The sequence below is a fragment of the Rhineura floridana genome, chromosome 2, assembly GCF_030035675.1.
Source record: "Rhineura floridana isolate rRhiFlo1 chromosome 2, rRhiFlo1.hap2, whole genome shotgun sequence".
Classification (NCBI taxonomy): Eukaryota; Metazoa; Chordata; class Lepidosauria; order Squamata; family Rhineuridae; genus Rhineura; species Rhineura floridana.
This window is the reverse complement of record NC_084481.1, coordinates 118,815,909-118,840,196: the sequence shown is the minus strand read 5'-3', so window position 1 is coordinate 118,840,196 and position 24,288 is coordinate 118,815,909. Positions and strand designations below refer to the sequence as shown.

The following is a 24,288-nucleotide window of genomic DNA, read 5'->3' as shown; positions in this document are numbered from 1 at the left end:
TCTGGACTTGTAAATCATCAGACAGACATAAGTATTTGTGCAACATTTCATTCACCCTGTAGATATCTGGACTTTGTAATATTAAGTGCACCTTCAAAACTATTGTAAATCTGTCACCACTGCTGACAACAAAGATGGTTTATTTAAGAAAAAATAACTCTGTGCAGCTGCATCTAATTTGCATCCATACAAATGCAATGATAGTAACCAGGGAGTGAAATCAACATGATATCCTGAAAAATTTAATTGGTTGCTTCTTATGGCAGATAGAAGGCATTACATGGAGATACTTCTTTCTTCTAACTTTTGCAGATTTAACAACAATATGTTTGGGCAATAATAAAACTGTGATTTGCAGTTCTTTAGAGAACGCTGTGTGATCATGGTAGGAAGCATGATAGAAAACTTTAATGTGAAGTATATTTGTAAATATTTGGGTAGGTGTCCAAACAAGTAAGGCAATGACTGCACACAAAAGACAACAAAATCACTCTCTAATTTCTGAATTAGCTCATTAACTAATTTAATAAGGATGGGGCAGAAATTTGGTTCAGATAAGATTTTCAAAGAATTATAGAATAGTAGAGGTGGAAGGGACCTATAAGGCCATTAAGTCCAGCCCCCCTGAACACAGTTAAAGCATATCCAACAGGTATTTTAATGTGAACCCACCTAATCCACACTTTTTGAAGTAATATGTGAACTGCAACATAGTTATCCTTCAAAATTTGCACTTCCCTGAATTTTGTGATGCAGTTGTCCAACCAAGTAATGAGTACAAAAATGTGTATTTTGGGGGAAATGTGGATAAAATGCATATGTTAGTGAAAGTAATATCAAAAAGTACATTATGTTGAGGAAAATACTTGCAAAAATGTGTACATCAGGTGAAATTTCATACAAAAATGGGCATATTAGAAAAAATGCACTAAAATGCTCATGAATTTTCATGAGGGCTATTTTTTATATTGCAAACTGATGCAGAAATGTGGATAACTGAATTTAAGACTGGAAAATGAGAAAGTGAGAGAAGTGAAATTGAAAGATTCATCCATCCCTATCATTTACCCTATTGCAAAAATCTACAGACATACTAGCAGTATTTCTGGAAATATAGGTGAGTTTCTGGAATCAAATGTTAAGCTTATGGCTATGCCATTTTGCCCACCGCAGAGCCATTGGGTATCCCCCACCTGTGGAAAGAGAAAAAGAGATAATGAACAGATGACTTTTGAGCAGCGACTCTTCTGCTGTTTGCGATCCTGGCTTTGATTTGACCACTGCCTTGCCTCACCAAGCAGAGATGAGTGTGGTGTGGCTGTTTTAAAGAGGTACAGCCATACTGACCCAATTAGTAAAGCTGCCCAATTGGTCTTTGCTCTTCATTGGCTGCAGACCTGAAAAGTGTGTCAAGGAGGCCCTGTCAGTAATATTAGCTCCTGAACCAGAAAACTGTACAGCCATTTAGGCTACCAGGGCCCATGGGAAGCTCCCTAGTCCACATCCCCTTGGGCTGAGACACCATGAGAAGGTTGGTTTGGGTAACCTTCCCTTCACCACTGTGGTCTCTTGAAATGTTCACCAATGGCTGCTATGTATTTTCTTTTTGGCCTAGCCATGTCTTTGGCTGTATATATAACAATGAGATTTAACGGAAAATGTATTAACATAACCATCATCCAAGTCTATGCTCCAACGGCAAATGCAGAAGAAGAGGAATTGGAGAGATTTTACACAGAAATAAAGGAAGAAATTGATCACACACCAAAATAAGATGTTCTGATAATCATGGGGGACTGGAATGCAAAAGCAGGAAACAGAGAAGAACTAGAAACTGTGGGGAGATGGGGCTTAGGAGACAGAAATGAAGCAGGAGAAAGACTTACTGAATTCTGTGAAGCCAATAATTTGTTTCTTGCAAACACATTTTTTGAGCAATCAAAAAGACAACTGGACATGTGGGTATCAGCAAATGGTCAATACAGGAATCAAAATGATGATATAAATGGTAGCAGAAGATGGAGAAGTTTCATACTTTCTGCTAAAACAACACTAGGAGCAGACTGTGGTACAGATCATGTACTGATAATATTGAAAATCAGAGTAAAGCTAAAGAACAACAACAAAGCAATCATATTTTATTTATTTATTATTTAAATTTATATCCCGCCCTTCCAGCAGGAGCCCATTACAATTTAAATTACAATTTAAATAACAATTAAATTACAATTTAAATAACATCCCAGAAGAATATAAAGATCAAATAAGGAACAGATTTGAGGCTTTAACCTTAGTTGATAGAGAACCAGAGGAACTATAGATTGAAGTCAGAGACATTATCAGGGAAGAATGCAAAAAGAGTAGTTAACTAGACTCTAGTTAAAAAGAGAGAAAGACCTCAATGGATGACTGATGAAACTCTTTAAATGATTAAAGAGAGAAGGAAAGCAAAAACAAAAGGAGATAAAAATATGGTTAGAACCCTAAATGTAATAATACAGTGACTAGTACATAGGGACAAGGAGAACTATTACAATAGCTATTGTATAGAAACAGAAGAGGACAACAAAAAAGGTAGAACAAGAGCCCTACTCCAAAAGATTAGAGAAATGAAAGGTAAATTTAAACCAAGAGTAGGGATGTTGAATGATCAACAGGGGAACACACTGACTGACCGAGATAAAATAAAAGGAAAATGGAAGCAATACACTGAAGAACTCTGTAAAAGAGATGCAAGGATGACAGATTCATTCACGGTGGAACCATACAATGAAGAACTAGAAATGTTTGAATGTGAGGTGAAAGCTGCTCTTACAATACTTGGAAGAAACAAATCACCAGTAACTGATGGCATACCAACAGAATTGCTAAAAGTTACTGGATGGAATCTGTCCAAATTTTGACAAAAAATTGTCAACAAATATGGAAAAGAAAACAATGGTCCACTGGAAGAGTTCCATCTACATCTCAATTCCCAAGAAAGGGGATCACAGGGAATGCAGTAATTATTGTCTTAATATCCCATGCAAATAAAGCAATGCTCAAGATTCTACAACAAAGGCTCTTACCATATATGGAGCGAGAAACGCCAGATGTCCAAGCTGGATTTAGAAAGGGAAGAGGTACCAGAGATAGTATTGGGCAAACATATGTTGGATAATGGAATGGACCAAGGAATTTCAGAAGAAAATCACCCTGTGCTTTATTGATTACAGCAAAGCCTTTGATTGTGTAGATCATGGAAAACTATGGAATGCTTTAAAAGAAATGGGAGTGCCACAGCATCTGATTGTCCTGATGCACAACCTATACTCTGCACAAGAGTCTACTATAAGGACAGAATATGGAGAAACCAAATGGTTCCCCATTGGAAAGGGTGTGAGACAGGGGTGTATTTTATCATCCTATTTAATTAATCTATACGCAGAACTTATCATACAGAAAATGGGTTTGAACCAAAAGAGGAGGTGTGAAAATTGGAGGGAGAAATATCAATAATCTAAGATATGCAGGCAATACCATACTACTAGAAGAAACCAGCAATGATTTGAAACGAATGCTAATGAAAGTTAAAGAGGAAAGCACAAAAGCAGGACTACAGCTGAACATCAAGAAGACATGACAACAGAAGATTTATGTAACTTTAAAGTTGACAATGAGGATGTTGAACTTGTCAAGGACTATCAATACCTTGGCACAGTCATTAACCAAAATGGAGACAATAGTCAAGAAATCAGAAGAAGGCTAGGACTGGGGAGGGCAGCTGTGAGAGAACTAGAAAAGGTCCTCAAATGTAAAGATGTATCACTGAACGCTAAAGTCAGGATCATTCAGACCATGGTATTCCTGATCTCTATGTATGGATGTGAAAGTTGGACAGTGAAAAAAGCTGATAAGTTTTGGAGAAGAGCTTTGCGAATACCATGGACTGCAAAAAAGACAAATAACTGGGTATTAGAACAAATTAAACCAGAACTATCACTAGAAACTAAAATGATGAAACTGAGGTTATCATACTTTGGACACGTCATGAGAAGACATGATTCATTAGAAAAGATAATAATGCTTGGAAAAACAGAAGGAAGTAGAAAAAGAGGAAGGCCAAACAAGTGATGGATTGATTCCATCAAGGAAGCCACAGACCTGAACTTACAAGATCTGAACAGGGTGGTTCATGACAGATGCTCTTGGAGGTCACCGATTCATAGGGTCGCCATAAGTCGTAGTCGACTTGGAGGCACATAACAACAACAACAATCACTGAACACCAAAGTCAGGATCATTCAGACCATAGTATTCCTGATCTTTGGACAATGAAAGTTGGACAATGAAAAAAAGAGGGTAAGAGCAAAATCATCTGAAATGTGGAATTGGAGGAGAGCTTTGCTCATGCCATGGACAATGAAAAAGACAAATAATTGGGTGTTAGAACAAATTAAACCAGAACTATCACTAGAAGATAAAATGATGAAACTAAGGTTATCATACTTTGGACACATAATGAGAAGACATGATTCACTAGAAAATACAATAATGCTGGGAAAAACAGAAGGGAGTAGAAAAAGAGGAAGACCAAACAAGAGATGGATTGATTTTATAATGGAAGCCACAGACCTGAACTTACAAGATCTGAACTAGGTGGTTTGTAACAGATGCTATTGGAGGTCTCTGATTCAAAGGGTTGCTATAAATTGAAATCGACTTGAAGGCACATAACATTTTTTTACTGCTGCTTTTATATGTTGCTATTTCCCCCATAGTTATATCTGGATAAATGACCCTTTTGCCAATATGTCATTGTTATATATATTCTGAAATTCTAACAGTGGTAACTTCAGTGAGTTTTTCTGCTTTTAATAGAATTAGCACAAACTGCAGGAGCTCCAAGGTTAATCACTTACCTTTCTCATCACACAGACAAAACGGTAATCCTCCATAAATCCCTACATAGTTTTTCTGTCTGATCTGGAACTGAGCACAAAGTCCCTGTATTTGCCTCCAAAGCCTTCCATGGCTTTGTCTTCTCTTCTCTCTTCTTTGTCCCAGTATATCCGGAAGTGGCTCACACGGTGGGGTGTAGCCACAGCACTCACTTCCTGGCAGATTCCTGGCAGGGAGGGGGCGAGGTGATGCGGAGATTGGCATGGTGTGGGTGCACTGACAGGAGCACTGAATTAGGTCTTTTTGTGCACCCACATTGTGCCAAGCTTGCTGCCACCTTGTCCTCCCTTTTTCCTGCTGGGAACTCACAGTGACACCTGCTGGGAAGCTAATGTTGAGGCTCTGCCCCACCAGGTGAACCACTTCTGCATATATTCCTGCTTGTCACCATCGTTTGTCCATTTGCACCAGCACAGCCTTCTCCTCAGAACATTCCTGTGATGTCTCCTCTCATTCCAGACTGACACTATTTTTCAGGAGGGCTTCAAGCAAAGAGCAGAAATTTAGGTTTGTGCAGTTAAAGGGCTCTGTCACCCTAGCTCAACAAAACTACTTTTTAAACAACCATCACCACTCCTGAGCTTTTTGCAGTTAGAAAAGTCATGGGGAAACACACTTAAAGGTGTGGGATGAACAAATTATTAATGGGAAGATGTATAAACACTGTGCAAGCAAAACAGGATGAATCCTCATTGTTGTATAGCCTCCCCAAACACCAATCAGAATCAATGCTCAAGAAAGTCCAGAACAGTCTAATCATCTCATGGAAGACTAGTGCAAGCAAATCAGGATAAATGTTCAATAAACAGGTCATATTCCTCCTAAAAATGCTGTTTTTTCTGTGAAACATTGGCTACAATCCCTTAGCCCTCATTTATGTTTTTATTTATTTTTGATTCTTGCATGCCAGTTTTCGTAGATAATGATGTCATAAGTGTCATCCTGCAACAACACTTACATGTCACTGAAATGATCCATATTCCCTTCAAGTTTATAAAGAAGAGCTGAAATTTCTCAGAATACATTTTTCTGAGACGTTTGAGGCTTTTTTCTTTTTCTTACCTCCGTAGAAACAGAAGGCCATTTTGCTGAATTTTCTCTTAATAATCTCCAACATTGTTAAGATGTGCCCATCATCTTTTCCCACCCCAAATGCAGGATTTGTGTAAGTTGCAAAATGGTAGCCATGCTGCAACACTGTTGCTGCCAATCACGTGCACTGCAAGTGTGTGTGTGTGGGAAACCATATTTATTATTATTATTATCATTAAACAATTGAATTTATATCTCATCCTCCCGAAAGAGCCCAAGGCAGCTCCTTCTTTTAGAATTAAAGAAAAAAAACACCCACTGTTCAAAGGCCACTTACTAATGGTGAGCTCAACCCCTGACATAATTTCTCACACCCTTGGAGAAATTCAGTGACATAGTCTCCCCAGTTTGTCTGTCCACAAATAGGATGGATAATTTTGAGGATCCATTTGTGAACACCTCTGCTTGTCCGTGGTTGCCTCCTGTTTCCTCCCCTGTGTGGAAAATTATAACCTCTTTATGGCAGGGAATGGTCATCATGTTAAAATGTCACACACAGTAATACTGTAGAATAGATGTATTTGGAGCCTTATACATTTGAAATAATATGGACATTTGGTGTCCTCTACTAGCCCCAGAATCTTAAATGTATGAGTTGAAATAATAAATAATTTCTAATATTCAACTCAATAAGCTTAATTTCAAAGCAGACAGCTCTCTATAGTTCTCTTGGATCCTCTGGAAGATCTGCTCTTATTTCAATCAGAAATGCCGAGTCAGTGCTGAGCATTTTGAGAAACATCATTCCTTTAATTTAATTAAGCTACACTTCCCCTCCCTAGAGTGACCCCCTCTTTTTTGTTGTGCAAATGTTGCAGGCAAATGATTCTGAAGGCATTTCCCTTGGCTTCTGTTGTGCTCTGTAAGCATTGCTTTAGGCTGTTGTCAAAGCATGTAATTTTGGTTAGGGCATATGGTCAAATGTGGTTTTTAAAAAAAGTTAATAATATAAATGTCTGAATGGAGGAAGTAGAACAGAATGCTTTTCATTTTGAACTATGTTTGTTTCTTAAGTTGTCCATAGTCAGAGTTGCTTTTTTTAAATATCAAAGCCATATTTACCTAAAGTTTTCAGTTTTTATGATAGGACATGAGCCTTGTGGTTCCCCTGACGAATTTCATTTTTTGAGAAAAATGTACTCTCCTGATAAAAACACCTAAACTGTCCTTCAGCTGTACAGAATGGCTGTATTTTGGATGTCATGATAAGCTTTGATTTACTGTGAAGGAAATGAGCCTAGCCTCTACCCCCCCCTTTCTGGGCTCTTACATTCCTCACCCTCCTCTGGTATGACTGCAAGAGATCAAAAATGTCCATATAACCATCTACAACTGAACTGTGGTTAATCTTCACTCTGGTTCATTCAACAAGCCAGCTTCTTGCTTGCTTCAAAAAAGTTAAGACTAAGCATAGTTTGTTTGGTGGATGACATGATAAGCTCAAGTTAATGAAAAATGGAACCAAAAGCTTCCAAAATCCTTGTGGTCAAGCCACAACAGGAGATGGGAATGTGCAAACCTGGAGAAAGCTAGGCTTATTTTCCTCAGGATAACCATGGTTTATCATGACATCTGAATGCAACCATTGTGTGGCCAGGTCTGGAACAGAGCCATTAAAAATAATGCAGAATCTTGTATTTTTAGAGTGCCAGTTAAGGGACCTGTAGAGTTGCAATCAAGAACACTACTGCCTTATGCAGCACGTGTAGGGATGGAAGGATTGGTCAATTTTGGTTCTCATTTTCCCAGTCTTAAATTCAGTTCTTCATATTTCTGCAGCAAATTGTGATTTTTTTTAAAAAAATCCTCATGAAAATTCTTCAGCATTTTAGTGTGAATTATTATAACACACATATTTGTATGCAGTTTTGACTAACATACACATTTTTGCAAGCAATTTCTCCTTATATAATGCATTTTTGTAAGTTATTTCTACTATTCATTTTTATGCACATTCTTCTTGAATATATGCATTTTTATAGATATTGTTTGGAAAACTGTATCACAAAATTTGGATGTGTGAATTCTGAAGGATGGTTGTGTTTCAGGTTTCATGTCGTTTTAGAAAGTGTAAATTTGATAGATTTGGCTTTAAATATGAGCTGAACTGAATTTATTCCCCATCCCTAATCACATGCATATTTTAAATGATTTATGGCATGTACTTTATGCCAATTAAACCTGAGCTATTACCAACAAGCCAATTTCACCTTGCTGTCTTTAATGGAAGAGACCTGGCTTCATGGCAAGCGTTATGGTTTATGAATCATGTCTTCAGGAGTCCAAAGCTGCTGTTGTGTACCTAATTACATTTGCCTAAGCTCACTGCCTTCTGTGTGTCTGTGTACACACCTGGATTCATGATTCAAACCTAAGCCTGAGTTATTAGATCTAACTTTTCTGTTTGGCTTTTGAAGAAGAAGGTTTTTTGTGGTTGCTTTAAATCTGTAAACAATGTTGTAATTCTGCATTGTATTCAACTAAGTCCTACTCAGAGTAGGCACATTGAAGTTAATGAACCTATGTTAATCATGTCTTTTAATTTTCATGGGTCTGTTCTGAGTAGGACTAGCATAAAATATCACCCTCTGTTAATGCGTTTAATGTCTTTTTCTGAATTTGATATTAAACCACTTTGAATTGCTGGAAAAGTGACGTAAAAGTATTTTAACAACAAAATATACAAACAAGTCCTCAAATTGTTCACTTGGATTAGTCCAATTAATTCATATGTATTTTGCTGTATATATATCAAGATAATGTGACTTCAGGGAGTTAGCCTAAATCATTCTAAGAAATGACAATATTTAAGTGCTCATCGCAGTGAAAATCAATACTCTTTTATTTTGCCTGAAAATGTGGCTGCCTTTGTTTAGCCATGTATTTTACTTTATTATCTAAAATGTTTTGGACTAGGCTGCTTGGCATAAATTGGAAAGTCTCAAATTTTGAAGGCTGTTTTACAATGCTGTACAGTGCATCTGGATCCAGTGAGGATCATAAGTGCATGGGTGGACCAGTAGTGGCTGGTGACCTCTAAAACTGGTGGGGCTGCTATGAGGTCACAGGGGCATGGCCAATGAGGTTACAGGGGTGTGGCCAAGGTCTGGTTGTCTTCCCATCCTCCTGCATTAAAAGGTTCTGTGGATGCTTAAACAGTGCAGTTTTACAAATAGAAACTAAAGAAACTGAAAACTTTACTTGCCTATCTGTGAACTGATACTTATAATTTTACAGTGTATATCATTTTCATAGCTTTCTTATAATGCTGTTCTTTATGTATTATAGAGAAATAGTTTTGAAACAACCCCTGCTGTATTACAGAATAGTGGGAAATGTGAATTCATATGAACTTTAGAGGCTGTCATACTGAATCAGACCACTGGACCATGTAGCTCAGTATTGTCTATAGTGACTGGTAGTGGCTCTTCAGTCAGGAGTGTTTCCAGCATTATCGGAAGAAGCTGGAGATTGACCCTGGAAACCTCTATATGCAAAGCTTGTGCTCTACAACTTAGCTTTAAATTTTACATGAACATACCTTTGTATTTCATATCTAGAATACTTCTCATGCACTTCCTTGAATAACTCGATGTTGAACACCTTGAAATAAAAATATATGGGTAGAGCAGTCCGACTTTTTGGAGGCCAGCAGGAGCGAGGCCAGCAGAGGTGGAGATGGCAGAAGAGGCCATCACATCCAGATGCCTCTTGGAGGCCTTGTGGATCAGAGGATGCTGGCAATGCCAGCAGGGCACATTGGAAGAAAACAAAATATGTGTTTCCTTCTGCTACCCCTTTCCCTGGTGTACCAGCTGCCACAACAGAGGGCCACAGAGAGAGCTGAGTGGGACTTGGATACCAGATAAGCCCCCCCTTGGCCCCTCCTCCAATATGCCCCCAGAACGCTCCTTTTGCAGGCCTTCTGCTGGCTCCCCTTACTCTCAGCAGGGCTTCTCTGGTGGACCTGTGGCTGAGCCAGGATGAGGGACTTATGCCAGCATAGCCTGTCACTCAGCCGAAGGTCCACCATATCCAACTCCCCTCAGCCCGGCATCAATGCAAGTTGCATTGTGACCTAAATAAATTAAATCTTGAAAATAAAATGAGGATGTCCACAATCTAATTCTCTTGTCCTCCGTCTCACAAGGCTGTTCCTGACATTATTTCTGACTCATGCAACTGTTATTATAGTATATTGTGGTTCCTTTATATGAACATTTCATGATTTGTTTGGAGCAGAAGAGTTAATTTGTGGAAGATGCATGCCCAGCAAAATGTCTACAGCTATTGTTAAGACAAATGGTCTACAGCTATTGTTTTTATTCAGGTTGTAGCACTGCTAAAAATGGACGAAAAACATTCAGCATGAACATTCATGGTCCAGGTCAGAAAAGGTCTTATTCCATTTTTTCATGAGTACTATTCCCCCCACACACACTTCCAGTATTGATCTATGAAATCTAATTAGGGTCTGAACCAAGAGCACCACTAAGAGGAACAGTCAGGGCAGTGCTATTTCTATTTCTATAGTCTGGGCATTCTAATACTTCTATTAACCTCAGAAAAATCAGTCAAGCCATTTTTTCCCCTGTAAAGGTTTATGTCTGCTGGTTCAGTTATTGATTTTAATTTTAACTGAAATCAAGGAAGCAATATAGAATTATAAAAAGTAATATAGTGATGCTTAGAGGTATATACTTGCAGCTTATTGGGAGATTTTGTGTACTTTGAAAGGCAAAGCAGCAGCTGTTCTTAAGATTCCAATCTGGAGTACAAATTACACCCAGTATAGTTATTTTACTTACTGCCATGCTAAGACTGAATATAAAATGCATTTATGTAATCTGTTTTGATGTTTGGATTTTATTTTATATATGTGTTGACATATATATTTATATATATATATATTAAAAAAAAAAGAAGGGGTTGTATCCAGTGGTGGCTTTGCTGTCGGTGAAAATATTTTCACTTGTGCAAGTCAAGGCACCTGATTTTTGTCCATCTCCCCAAACAGGGCTGGCTCCAGACATGCTCGGGCCCTGGCGTGCACATGCTCACACACATGCAGACTCTCGCGCACACACACACACTCATGCATGTGCTCGGGCCTACCTGTCTCTCACGGGGAGGGAGCTTCTTCTGCCTGCCCGTTCTCTGGCTCCGTCTCTCCTGTCTTTTGCGGCTTTGCGAGCTGCTACACGCAGGCATTGCTGCCATCAATCAAGATTGTGCCGGAGGCTTCAGCCCCTTAGGGAAACCTCAGCCGCCATCTTGGTTAATGGCAATCCTGCATGCGCAGCCCACACAGCCTCAAAAGATAGGAGAGACGGGCAGGCAGAAGAAGCTTCCTCTGCGATCCGCAGCAGCTACTCTGCTGTGGATCATGGAAAAGGAATGCTACTCCTCCCCCATCCTATTGAGAGGCCCCTCAGGGGCCTGTGAGGCGTCCTTCCCTGGCTCTCCCTGTCAGGTTCCTTCCTGCTCGTAGTTACTGCCTGTCACTAGGCACCACCAGGGACTCCACCAGTCCGGACTGTCCTCTCTTATGGTTTCTCTCCCCGCTCTAGCACAGATCTCAACAGATCCCCCTGCTAGGCAGCACCACCAGTCATGTCCTATAACCAGTAGTCCCAGAGACTCTGCCTGAGTCTCCCTCAATTAGGTTACCTCTGTGACTGCGTGCTTCAGCTGTCCCAATCCCTTTGATTTACTCAGACTGCTTATAATTCTGGTTTGCTCTGAATACTTGTGGTGTTATTCTTCCCTTCCCCGCTGCCACCATTTGTTATAGTTTCCCTTCAGCCTTGGTTATTTACCTCACCCTCCCTTCTGGTCTGTGAAACCCCAGCCAAGGATCAGGCCTTTGGTAAACCAAATTAAGTATTTATTAAATAACACAGATAACAAAGATAACAAGATTACTTCACAAGGCACATAAGCATATGGTTTTATCTAATACTAATCCGAACTCTACCCCCCTCCTTCTCCACGGTCTCCTGACAAACAACTCTCTCAAACCCACCAAAACAACCTATCAACATCCACTCCAACGTTCACCTCACATCCACCCAGATTTACCTGACATCCTTCCATTTATACCCTCAGCCATTTTAAAACATTCAGCCAATCATCCAGCATTCTACTGCCCATTCACCCCCCTTCCTCTTTCATTCTACTTACCATGTATCTTCTAAACAAACAGCACTTACCCTATTTACACTAATACAGTATTTACACTAATACAGGAACATCACAGGGCCTCTGTGGCTCCAGGGTCCCTTGGCCAGGCCCTGACCTGGCCGCCCTTTGGGACCGGCCCTGTCCCCAAACTACTATAGCTGTCTGTGCCATACCCCATTCTATTCTGGAAAGCCCACCAGTCCCCTGGAGCAACTCAAGGCTAACTTGGTTCAGGAGGGACTGACAAAAATTAGGTGCCCTGGCTTGTGCAAGTGGAAGCAATTTCTGCTGAGGTATAGCCACCATTGGATACACACCAGGAAAAATAAGTGAACCCACTAGAACAAACCAAAATCTCAAGACCAGAGTATGAATGAAACTATTAGAGTATGAAAATACAGCATATACAAAATAGAACTAATCAAATTACAGCTTTGAAGATTACAGCACATGAAAAATACAACCCGTAAGAAGAAATAATATTGGCCATACATTGAATTTAAGGTAACTATTATGACTTTTGGAGTCGGCTCAAGAAAACTGCTGGTTGGCTCAATGAATAAAGCTATAGGTTTGGCTTGCAGATCAAACTACCCACCAAAGTAACCTTCAAATATTTCAGATTTAATTCACATTTAATTCCCTCACAGTGAGCCAACACACTTGTCTATGTGGATACTCTATAGTGACTATGCAGCTTCCCTTGGCTGAACACTGAACATAATGTACAGTAAAAAATAGACTAGACATTCATCCAATATTCAGAAGATTGGTTCAACATGCACAAATCACTGAATAAGTCCATTTGTGTTGCTGGGTAGGAAGTGTGATATGAAGTAGCTTATGGGTTCTAATACCGGTTATAAATACTTAGAATTGCAATCCACTTACATCAGCTGGATTGACTTATTTATTTATTTATTTAAAATATTTATACCCCGCCCTTTCTCAAAAGACTTAGGGCGGCTTACAATTAAAGCATAATTAGACTAAAAACCAAAACAATTAAATCAAACAAGAATACAATTAAACAGTTAAAAGTACATTAAATCCAAAATAGATTAAAAATAGATAAACATTATTAATTAAAAGCTCGTCTAAACAAAACAGTCTTCAACTGGGTACGAAAAGACGATAACGAGGGAGCCATATGAACCTCATTGGGGAGAGAGTTCCATAATCTAGGGGCAGCCACTGAGAAGGCCCTATGCTGTGTCTGCGCAAGAAAAACTTGCGAAGAAGATGGAATAGAGAGAAGAGTCTCACCAGATGATCTCAAAGGCCGAGCAGGTTCATAAGGGGAGATACAATCTAACAGATAGCCTGGACCTAAGCCATATAGGGCTTTATAGGTCAAAACCAGCACTTTGAATTGTGCCCGGAAACAAATTGGCAGCCAGTGGAGCTGGTACAATAGAGGGGTTGTACGTTCTCTAAGTCCAGCACCAGTTAACATTCTGGCTGCAGCTCTTTGTACCAATTTAAGTTTCTGAGCAGTCTTCAAGGGCAGCCCCATGTAGAGCGCGTTACAGTAGTCTAATCGGGATGTAACTAGTGCATGTGTCACCATAGTTAAGTCTGACAAATCAAGGAACGGGCGCAGCTGGCGTATCAATCTTAATTGAGCAAAAGCACTCCCTGCTACAGCAGAGGCCTGTGCCTCCAGGCTCAAAGCCGAATCCAGGAGTACTCCCAAGCTGCGGACCTGTGATTTCAGGGGGAGTGTAACCCCGTCCAGCACAAGTTGGATCCCTATTCCCCGATCTGCCCTCTGACTAACAAGGAGCACCTCTGTCTTGTCAGGATTTAATTTCAGCCTGTTCATCCTCATCCAGTCCACCACTGATACCAGGCATCGGTTCAGAGTCTGGATGGCTTCCTTGGTTTCATTAAGTGGAAAAGAGAAGTAGAGTTGGGTGTCATCTGCATATTGGTGGCACTGAACCCCAAAGCTCCGGATAACCTCTCCCAGCGGTTTCATATAAATATTAAACAACATAGGGGACAAAACTGAACCCTGAGGGACCCCATAGGTCAATGGCCAAGTGGTCGAACAGGCATCCCCCATGACCACCTTCTGGGTTCGCCCCTCTAGAAAGGACCGGAGCCACTGGAACACCATGCCTCCAAGTCCCATCCCAGCAAGGCGGCCCAACAAGATCCCATGGTCGATGGTATCGAAAGCAGCTGAGAGATCCAGTAAAGCTAACAGAGACACACTCCCCCTGTCCAGTTCCCTGCATAGGTCATCCACCAAGGCGACCAAAGCCGTCTCGGTCCCATGACCGGGCCTGAAACCAGATTGGCATGGATCTAAATAGCCCGTTTCATCCAAAAACCTCTGGAGTTGGGTAGCCACCACCCGCTCTATTATCTTGCCCAAAAAAGGGATATTGGAGACTGGGCGATAGTTAACTAACAGTGCAGGGTCAAGGGAGGGTTTTTTCAGTAAAGGTCTTATTACTGCCTCCTTTAAATAGGGCGGAATTCTGCCCTGAAACAAGGAGGCATTAATTACCTCCGTGGCCCAATTAACCAGCCCCCCCCTGGCATTTTTTATAAGCCAGGAAGGGCAAGGATCCAATATGCAGGTGGTAGGACGCACCCCTCCAAGGATTTTGTCCACATCCTCAGGTTGGACAGGCTGAAAGGAATCCATTCTAATCAAACAAGCAGGAGCCATAGCTACATCCCCAGAGACTGTATTAATTTTGGTGTCTAAGTCAGAATGAATCTGGGCAACTTTCTCTGCGAAATGTTGCGCAAATTCATGACAATGGGCTGCTGAGTGGTCATCATCATGGTCACATGGGTCGGAGCTTAAAAGGCTCCTGACCACTCAGAACAGTTCTGCCGGACGAGACTTGGCAGACGCGATAGAGGCAGAGAAGAAAACTTTCTTCTGAGCCCGGACTGCCATGGAATAGGTCTTTAGATAGCCTCTAGCCCGTGTTCGATCAGATTCGCTCTGAGTTCTCCGCCAACGATGCTCTAGTCTCCTTCTTTCGCGTTTCATCATACCCAACTCCTCGGTAAACCAAGGAGCAGATTTAGGTCCAATCCGCGAAAGGAGACGCTTAGGAGCGATTGTGTCCAGCGCCCTGGTCATTTCCTCATTCCAGAGGTCGACCAGAGCTTTGACAGAATCACCTGCCAAGGTGACAGGAAAGTCCCCAAGAGCCGTCAGGAAACCATCTGGTTCCATCAGTCTCCTGGGGCGGACCATTCTAATTGGTCCTCCACCCCTGCGGAGGTTCTGAGTCCCAGTAAGTCTAAACCTGACCAGGTAGTGATCTGTCCATGACAACGGAACTAATGAAAGTTCCTCCACTTAGAAATAAATGTGTTTAGAATCTGGACACCAGTCTTATATAAAAAGTGTGGTTGGCATATTAAAAATCTTAATCACACTGAAAAGCTATTGACATGCTGGGGGTGGGGGAGCAGGTTCCCAAGACCAAACTTTAAAGAAAGTTGCAAATGCCATTGCAACTGGAAATATATGGCTAATTTGCATAGTTTATGTGCACATTTCAGCATAATTTCAGGGTGTTTTTTTGGAATTTTGTATTAAACAGGCACACTTAATTCAGCCAAACATAAGATATTACAGCAATGGAAATTATTGCATAGTTTATTGATATAGACAAATTATAAACCATGCATAGCTGTTGTTCATACAGAGGATTAGTTAAAAGAAAGTGGATACTGTTGTCTTTTTCTTGTCTTGATTTAAGAAAAAAATCAAGTTTTCTGCTTTTTCATATATATTTGTACCTCTGTTCTACTATCATATTAAAGTAAATGGCAGCTTGGTGGAGGTACACCACAAAATTTATTTCACCAGCAACTGAGGAAGTAATCTAGTAGTACTGTTAACCCAAACATCGTGACTGAGATACATTATAACTCAGCCCTGCCGAATCACAAAATGTCATTTAGAACCATGTGAGCTAAAAATATACTGGTCTGGTTGGGGTTGGGTGCACTTGTCTCTGAGTCTTAGAATCACAGAGTCACCGTACTGGTCTTTGAGCACATCAGTAGAATAGAAAAACCTTCTTCACACAGCGCATAGTTAAACTGTGAAATTCGCTCCCACAAGAGGCAGTGAAGGCCACCAGCTTGGATGGCTTTGACAGAGGATTAGACAAAATCATGGAGGATATGAATTTCAGTGGCTGCTAGTCATGATGGCTGTGCTCTGCCTCTATTGTCAGAGGCAGTCCGCTTCTGAAAACCAGTTGCTGGTGCTGCAGGAGGGGAGAGTGCTGTTGCATTCAGGTCCTGCTTATGGGCTTCCCATAGGCATCTGGTTGGCCACTGTGAGAACAGGATACTTGACTAGATGGGCCACTGGCCTGATCCAGCAGGGTCGTCTTATGTTCTTATGTTGTATCCAACGCTGCACGAACGATGTTGGACTTGTGCAATGGGACTTCTCCTTCCTCTCCCAGTGCACCCCCAAAAACTGCTCCAGAGAGTTCCCCAACCCTCTGGAGCAGATGTTGAGAGTGTGCGGGTGGCAGGGGAGAGGAGGGGGGAGTTCCATTGCTCAGGATTTGAGATGTTCAGGGCCAAAATGATTGAGCCAAAAAAGCCCAGTTTCGGAAGAGATCTTTGGTTCATGGCAGAAAGCTCTCTGAAAACATAAGCTTGTAGAGCTGCAGCACTGAAAAAGACCAAGCCAATTTTAAAAATCATTAGGAAAGCGATCAGAAATAAAAGTATAAAAATGCTGTTATATAAATCTGTAATTCTCCCACGTGTTTGCCATTTGCAAAAGAATGCAGAAAAGGACCACCAAAGTAATGACAAAGTTGCAACATTTCCCCCTGCAAATGAAAGCTAAAGAAGTTAAAGCTTGTTAGTTTAGATAGGTAAAGGTTTATGAAATTATTAATGGTGCAGAGTTTGTGAATACCCAGATTATTTTCTCCTCAAAATAATAGAAAATCCAGTGAAAAGTATTATTTGGTTCAGTGCAAATAAAATGAAGAATTTCTTTACACAATAGACAACAAACTTACATGATTTTCTCAGAAAGTAGAAATGACTAGATGTCTTCAAAAAAGGAGAAAATGTCTGTCAATGATTATGGATAACATGTAATCTCTAAATGGAGTATTCTGGGGACAAACAACAGGGAACGCTGTCTCCATCACACCCCATTTGTGAACTTGACTAGACATCTGGCTGTCCACTGTTGGAGATACTGTATGCCTAGATGGATATTTGGTATGATCTAGAAAGTTAATGCTTATGAAATCACCCCTGGAATGTCTTGTGTTGCGTTGATATGAGCTTATTTTCGTTTGTCTGGATTTAAGGTTCAATGTAACTTCAGTGTACTTAAGGAGCTTCGAGTGAGCAACTGCTTCTCTATTTTCTTCATGCTTCATTCACCATTATGCACTTTCCCCAACTTTGAAGAAAATGGTGGAGCACCTATATGTAGAACCTTATGCCTCAAATGTAGACACTGTGCACCAGGATTACTGAATAGGAGCCAGTATGTATGACAATAAACTAATATGTAGTATTTATATGGCTTCCCCCCCTCTTATTTTTAGTATGCATTTAATCCAGGTAGACTCCGTCCAGCGGTGGATGGAAGACTTGAAGCTCATGACTGATTGTGAATGCATGTGTATTCTTCAGTCCAAACCAATCAGCACAGAAGAAGATGCCCAGAGTGAATTTTCTCTGTCATCACAACATGGTGCCTGTGATAACTTGCAGTTGTTGCTGAAAAGAGCTTGGATTATAAGCACTGAGCTGACCAGGATTGTTCAAAAGTTAGAGAAGAACAGATGGCAGAGGGTCCACAGCATGACAGTAAAAGTCAACTGCCATGTCCGTTCAATGATAAATGAATACAATGCATTCACAAGAAATTCTTGGGAAGAAATGCATCAGGTAGGATTATTTTGAAATTATTGTTCACGTTCACGATACTTTGACAAACCAGTGTTTTTATACTATTGTTTTTAAATGAAAGATCCATCGAGTTGGAGAGAGGAAATCTTTCCATGTATGCTTGTTTTAAAAAATGCAACTTATTTTCAACATAGTAAAACTTCTATTTAATCCCCCAGAATTTTCTTAATACTGGGAATTTCTTAATACTGGGAATCATGTCATAATGGGAAGCCTATCAAACTTACCAGGTCTGACTGTTTGCCCATCCAGCCCAGTATTGCCTGCTCTGACTGGCAGGTTGGCTTTCTGGAGTCACTGGCAGAAGTCTTCCACATCATTTCCTACCTGAATCTTTTTGATTGGCAATGCCAAGGATTGAACCTAGGACCTCCTGTATGCAAAACATAGGCTATAGACTGTTGTCATGCTGCGATCCTTTCTGCTCCCTCGTTTTGCTGTTATTCTGAGTAATACTGAATCACAAAAATTATGCATAAAATCTAGTTGTATTTCCATCTCTCAGAATTATTCTCAAATTAAGTCCTTTGAATACCAGACTAATGTCACATACAAACACCTGTGGGAAATCTGTGGTCCTCTTATTAGTGTCAGACTCCAAACCCATCAGCCCCAGCCAGCATGGCCTATGATCAGGGATGGTGGGAGTTGCCCTCCAGAAGCATCTGGGGTGGGAGACACAGGTTCTCCACCCCTGTTTTAGTGAAGAGCCACTTTGCAGGGAGGTTGCTTAGAGTAGAGAAGCAGTGAAGGTGTCATTGGAAAGAGAGTCCTCTGCCTCTTTCTTCCTCTTCTTCTTCTTCTTCTTCTTCTTCTTCTTCTTCTTCCTGTTCAAAATTGCCCCTCTGATTTTAAAATATTTTAAATTAAAATGCATACTTTTGAGACAGGAGGTGAGACGACTAGAGCGCCGGTGGCGGAAGTCGCGCTCCGAAGATGCTCGGACACAGGTTAGAGTAGCAATAGCTGCCTACCAGGTGGCGGTAAGGGCAGCAAAGAGGGAATTCTTTGCTGCCTCTATTGCATCAGCAGACTGCTGTACCAGGAGGTTGTTCCAGGTGGTCCGAAGCCTGGTCGGTCCAGTTGCTCAGGAACCCTTGGAACAGTCCAAGGCCTCCTGTGACAATTTGGCAAAGCACTTTGCTGATAAAATCGAGCACCTGAGGAGCTCGATTCCGTGCGCCGTGGATACAGTGAGTGAGCTAGAGTTGGCCAGTTGCAAACCGGTCAAATGGGATCGATTTCGGCCTCTTCCTTCTGAGGATATGGACAAGGTGCTCTCATCTGTAAGGCCTACCACTTGTCTACTTGAACCTTGCCCGTCGTGGCTCCTCATGAGCTGCAAAGAGAGATTGGGCGAGGGGATCAAGGCAATGGTTAATGCATCCTTGCAAGAGGGTGTTATGCCACTAGCCCTCAAGGAGGCTATTATAAAGCCCATCTTAAAGAAGTCCTCCTTGGATCCCCAAATATTAAACAACTTTCGCCCAATTTTGAATCTACCATTCTTGGGCAAGGTCATTGAGCGAGTGGTGGCTAATCAGCTGCAGACACACTTGGATGAAACGGATTATCTAGATCCATACCAATCGGGTTTCAGGACTGGACATGGAACTGAAACAGCCTTGGTCGCTCTGGTAGATGATATGAGGAGGGCATTGGATAGGGGAGAATTCACCTTCCTTGTCCTCCTAGATCTCTCAGCGGCTTTTGATACCGTCGACCACGGTATCCTTTTAGATCGCCTGGAGAGTTTGGGATTGGGAGGCACGGTTTTACGGTGGTTCCATTCCTTTCTCTCCGATAGGCGTCAAAAGGTAGCATTGGGTGATGAGGTTTCAGACCCTTGGCCTCTCAATTGTGGTGTGCCACAGGGTTCTATCCTCTCTCCCATGCTATTTAACATCTATGTAAAGCCGCTGGGAGCGATCATCAGGAGATTTGGGCTGCAGTGCCACCAATATGCGGATGACACTCAGCTCTATCTCTCATTCAAATCTTCACCGGAGAGGGCTGTGGAGATCGTATCCAAGTGCCTGGAATCCGTGAGTGGATGGATGGGCAGGAACAGGCTGAAGCTGAACCCTGACAAGACCGAGGTACTACTTGTGGGAGACAAGGGAAGGTTGGGAGATGTTGACCTGGTGTTTGGCGGGATGAGGCTGCCCCTACAGGACCAGGTCCGTAGCCTTGGGGTCATTCTTGATTCCAAGCTGTCCACGGAGGCTCAGATTTTGGCCGTGAGCCGGGCAGCTTGGTATCAGTTACACCTTATACGTAGGCTACAACCCTACCTCCCTGTTCCACAGCTCCCACTCGTAATACATGCCCTGGTCACCTCTCAATTGGACTACTGTAATGCGCTCTACGTGGGGTTACCCTTGAAAACGACCCGGAAATTGCAACTTATACAGAATGCAGCGGCACGCTTACTTAGCAACAGCCGCCGCCGTGATCACATTACGCCGGTGTTATTTGATCTACACTGGCTGCCGGTTGTTTTCCGGGCCCGATTCAAGGTGTTGGTATTATCCTTTAAAACCCTGTACGGTTTCGGCCCAGTTTACCTGAAAGAGCGCCTCCACCGCCACCAATTATGCCACCCGACCAGATCAGCCATGCAAGGCCTTCTCTCAATCCCACCAACCAAAACAGCTAGGTTCGTGGGTACTAGGGAGAGGGCTTTTTCTGTGGTGGCCCCCACTCTCTGGAACTCCCTCCCGTTTGATCTTCGACATGCCCCTTCCCTGGATGTATTCCGCAAGGCCCTGAAGACGTGGCTATTTCAACAGGCCTTTGAGATCTTTGGGATGGGTTAACCTCCATGATTTTGTCATCTATTATATGCTGTATATGTAAATGTTTTTATAAATGTACTGATGACTGTCCAGTATTTTATTTATTGAGATTAATGTGACTGCATTTGATACTATTGTATTTTATCCCATTTTAATGTACGTCGCCTAGAGTGGCTATCTGCCAGATAGGCGACACACAAATTAAATATTATTATTATTATTATTTAAATCATAGTAACTTTATCATTTCTCACATTGCCTAAGAAAAATATAACACTAAAACAACACACTTCTCACATTTCTGTTCCTTTCCTTTGCAGTATGAAACAATGCTAGTGGAAAAATGTTCTGAACTTACAACAGTTACTGAAAGGTAATATAAAATGTTGTTGGTTGTGACTTTTTAAAAAAACTTTAGCAACCCTTTCTTAAAGGGTTTGTATCTGTTTTAATATCTGAAGAATTATGATGTTATGATTGGTTTGAAATAAATGGATTGCTTTCCACTCTCAAATGGTGCTCGTGATGAGAATCTCTGTGTTTATGGAACATATTCCTTAATAGAAGAGGACAGAAAACCTCTGTACATGTGGGGCTTTGGCTCATCGTGTCCAATTGGTGATTTTAAATTAATATTTATATTTGTGCTTGATTAAGGTCTCATGTCTTGATTAAGGTTTAGCCTTAGTACATATGATAGTTAAAGCAAAAATGTGGGCAAATGCAATGCTTTTCTTATGTTTTCTTTTAGGTGCATACAGATTGAAGATGAACAGATATTAAAGTCTATGAAATCTTGTATTAATGATGCCCTAACCACAGTTGCACAGTATTTTGGCCAACTGATAGAACTAGCTTTAACCTATGAAATAAAGGTTAGTAAATATTTTTCACCTAATAATAAGGAAAATATTTTGGAAGCATTTAAATTTGTGTCTTGGCTTTTATCCCATGAATATATCCTGCACCATCCTGGGGCTCCTCACCAGTGTTCTCATTTTGGAGTTTGGGAGTGCTGCTTGATTTTTTCCATCCTGCACAGCCTAAAGATTCTGTGTGCTTTAGCCTGAGTTACTCCATTCCAGCTGCCCTCAGATGAGTGTCCTCCAGAGCTTCAGTTAATGTATTGTGTGTTCTATAAATCAGATGCCATAATGATTACAGAATGTATGATATCACAGTACATTGAACTTACACATGGTGATAATTAAATCATGGTCTTGTCCTGGAAGTTAAACATAGGTATTATATTCATCTTTAGAACTGTTCTTTTTAACCAAATATTCTGGAATCCTGGGATTGATGCAATGTCTTCTAAATTGTCTTAATGGCCTAATTGTTTTATTTCCTTCATGCAAGTTATCAATACTTGGAGTAAGCAGCAAACATTTTAGGAAATTGCTTTAGAGTTTACGGAAGACATTAGCTCTGTATCTGGGCCTTTAAGTGACTATGTTTTTGTTTTTTTTACACAAATTGCCAGGTTTCCAAATTGGGAACCTGGTATGGATTAGGGAATGTTGGGGCTTTTTTCCCTTTGTCCTCCCACTATGGTCCTGATATGGATTGGGAGGCCTGTGCTGGCAATTTGCATAAGAGGAAGGAACTTACTGCTGCCACAGTGTCCTGATTTGAATTAAGACCATAGTGAGGCAAAGTGTTAAAGCCCTCTACCTCCCATGCTAGGACCCCAGTCTAGATTGGATTTCCTATGCTGGGAATTTATGTAAAAGAAAAACAACCCTGGCACTTAACAGCACAGATATAGAGCTAACATATCATCTAGTTTAGTCCTAGGAGTCCTCAGGACAGTAACCAACCAAGTTTTCATATTTTTTAAGCAAAGAGCACAGCAGTCCAAAAAGAAAAATATAATTTATCATAAGATTATCTGGATTGTATTGCCACAATATTCAAAAGTATAAGCGTGATTTCAGTGTACCCTGTTTTTTTAGTCCATATCTGATCATTTCGCGGAGGCCACTGAGCACTATTGTTACAAATTTGATACAGGAGGAAAAGATGGACAAATAATACCATTTTTATTTTTTAAACATATGAAACAATTAATTGCATTTTCAAGTTGAAAATTACTCAGTGGAACAAATAATGTGGTGCTGTCTTTCTTCAGTTTATTATCTATGGGTTGGTCCAAAAGTGCCATTCTATCAGCAGAAAGCCTCTCCATTCACCAAAAAGCTGTTTTGGACTTGGTGAAGAGTGTTGTCAGTGAAGAGGACCCAAAGAGGAGTTTTGGTTTTGCACTTATTCTTGTGTAAGAGTTTGCACAAACTCACTCTCAATACCGTTTTTATGGCCCAGTACAGTGTACACCATTAACATGCATCTTCTTTATTCACTGTTCTTATGCCTTCAGTAAGTCCCCTGGTCAACTGTGATGCTACAGTACAAGAAGTCTTCCACTAGCTCTTGCGCAAAAGTTCATGGAACAGTATAAATTCATTTTCTCCTTCCACTCGTGCTCCTGTTTACACAAGCCTATAATATTTTCTCTAGAGGTGGTAAAATATTCTACTATTCATTCTAATACCACAAATTTAATCAGGATATCATTTATTTCTGTTGGGTTGTATCCAACAGTTATGTGAGTGGAAGGCTGCTTGCACAACTATTCTTTCCCATCCAGTTATCCCCACTAAATCCCTCTGTGTCCCAGAACCTTTGGAGAGGCTTTTTAGGGGACTTTATGTAAGAGTAAGGGACTGGAAAGATAGGCCTTCTGCTAGGTCAACTGTTGGATATAATCCAAACTCAAGGACTTGGATAAAATAAACAGCATTTCCCCTAAACAATAACTCTTAAGTTTCAACACAAACCTTTAAACTGATTAAATCCATAAGCAACCAAGAAGCCAAGTCATAGACATCACTCCATTTGTACATGCATGAAGAAGTAAGTGAAATTTATCTTGTCTGTGTCACACAGAACCTGGTGAGGGAAATAGATTCATCAGATAATCTGTATTCTGCTGAATCAGCTACCAGCAACTTATTCAGTCTTACCCAGGAAGGTTCTCATTTGTGTCGCATCATTGCTAAGGTAAGCCACACTTGTGTTTGGTCAATCTGAAAACTTCTTAGAATGTTGTGTGTGTTTTGTAGGGGTGTGTTTGTGTGTGTTCTTTTTTAGGTGATAGCACTCAAAGAAAATCCATGGAATTTTGTATCATGAAAAGTCCCAGAAAACTATTGTGCATTCTAAGAATAGAATATTCTGCATTCTAAGTTGGGAGTTCTGAAGATCTATCTATCTATTTTATCCATACGTTCTAAAATAATGACCATAAGTCAGCCCAAATGGACACTCATAGTTG

General features: G+C 40.8%; 1 protein-coding gene across 3 annotated transcripts in view; it reads left to right on the top strand.

The window, feature by feature from the left end:
- Positions 1 to 24,288, top strand: part of INSC (INSC spindle orientation adaptor protein) — a 250,036-nt gene that overhangs the window by 129,080 nt on the left and 96,668 nt on the right. For all 3 annotated transcript variants that reach the window (XM_061610294.1, XM_061610295.1, XM_061610296.1), the window contains 4 exons: positions 17,790 to 18,135; positions 21,275 to 21,327; positions 21,706 to 21,829; positions 23,901 to 24,014. In XM_061610294.1, coding sequence (XP_061466278.1) covers positions 17,790 to 18,135; positions 21,275 to 21,327; positions 21,706 to 21,829; positions 23,901 to 24,014 — 637 coding nt within the window. The remainder of the gene's footprint in view (positions 1 to 17,789; positions 18,136 to 21,274; positions 21,328 to 21,705; positions 21,830 to 23,900; positions 24,015 to 24,288) is intronic.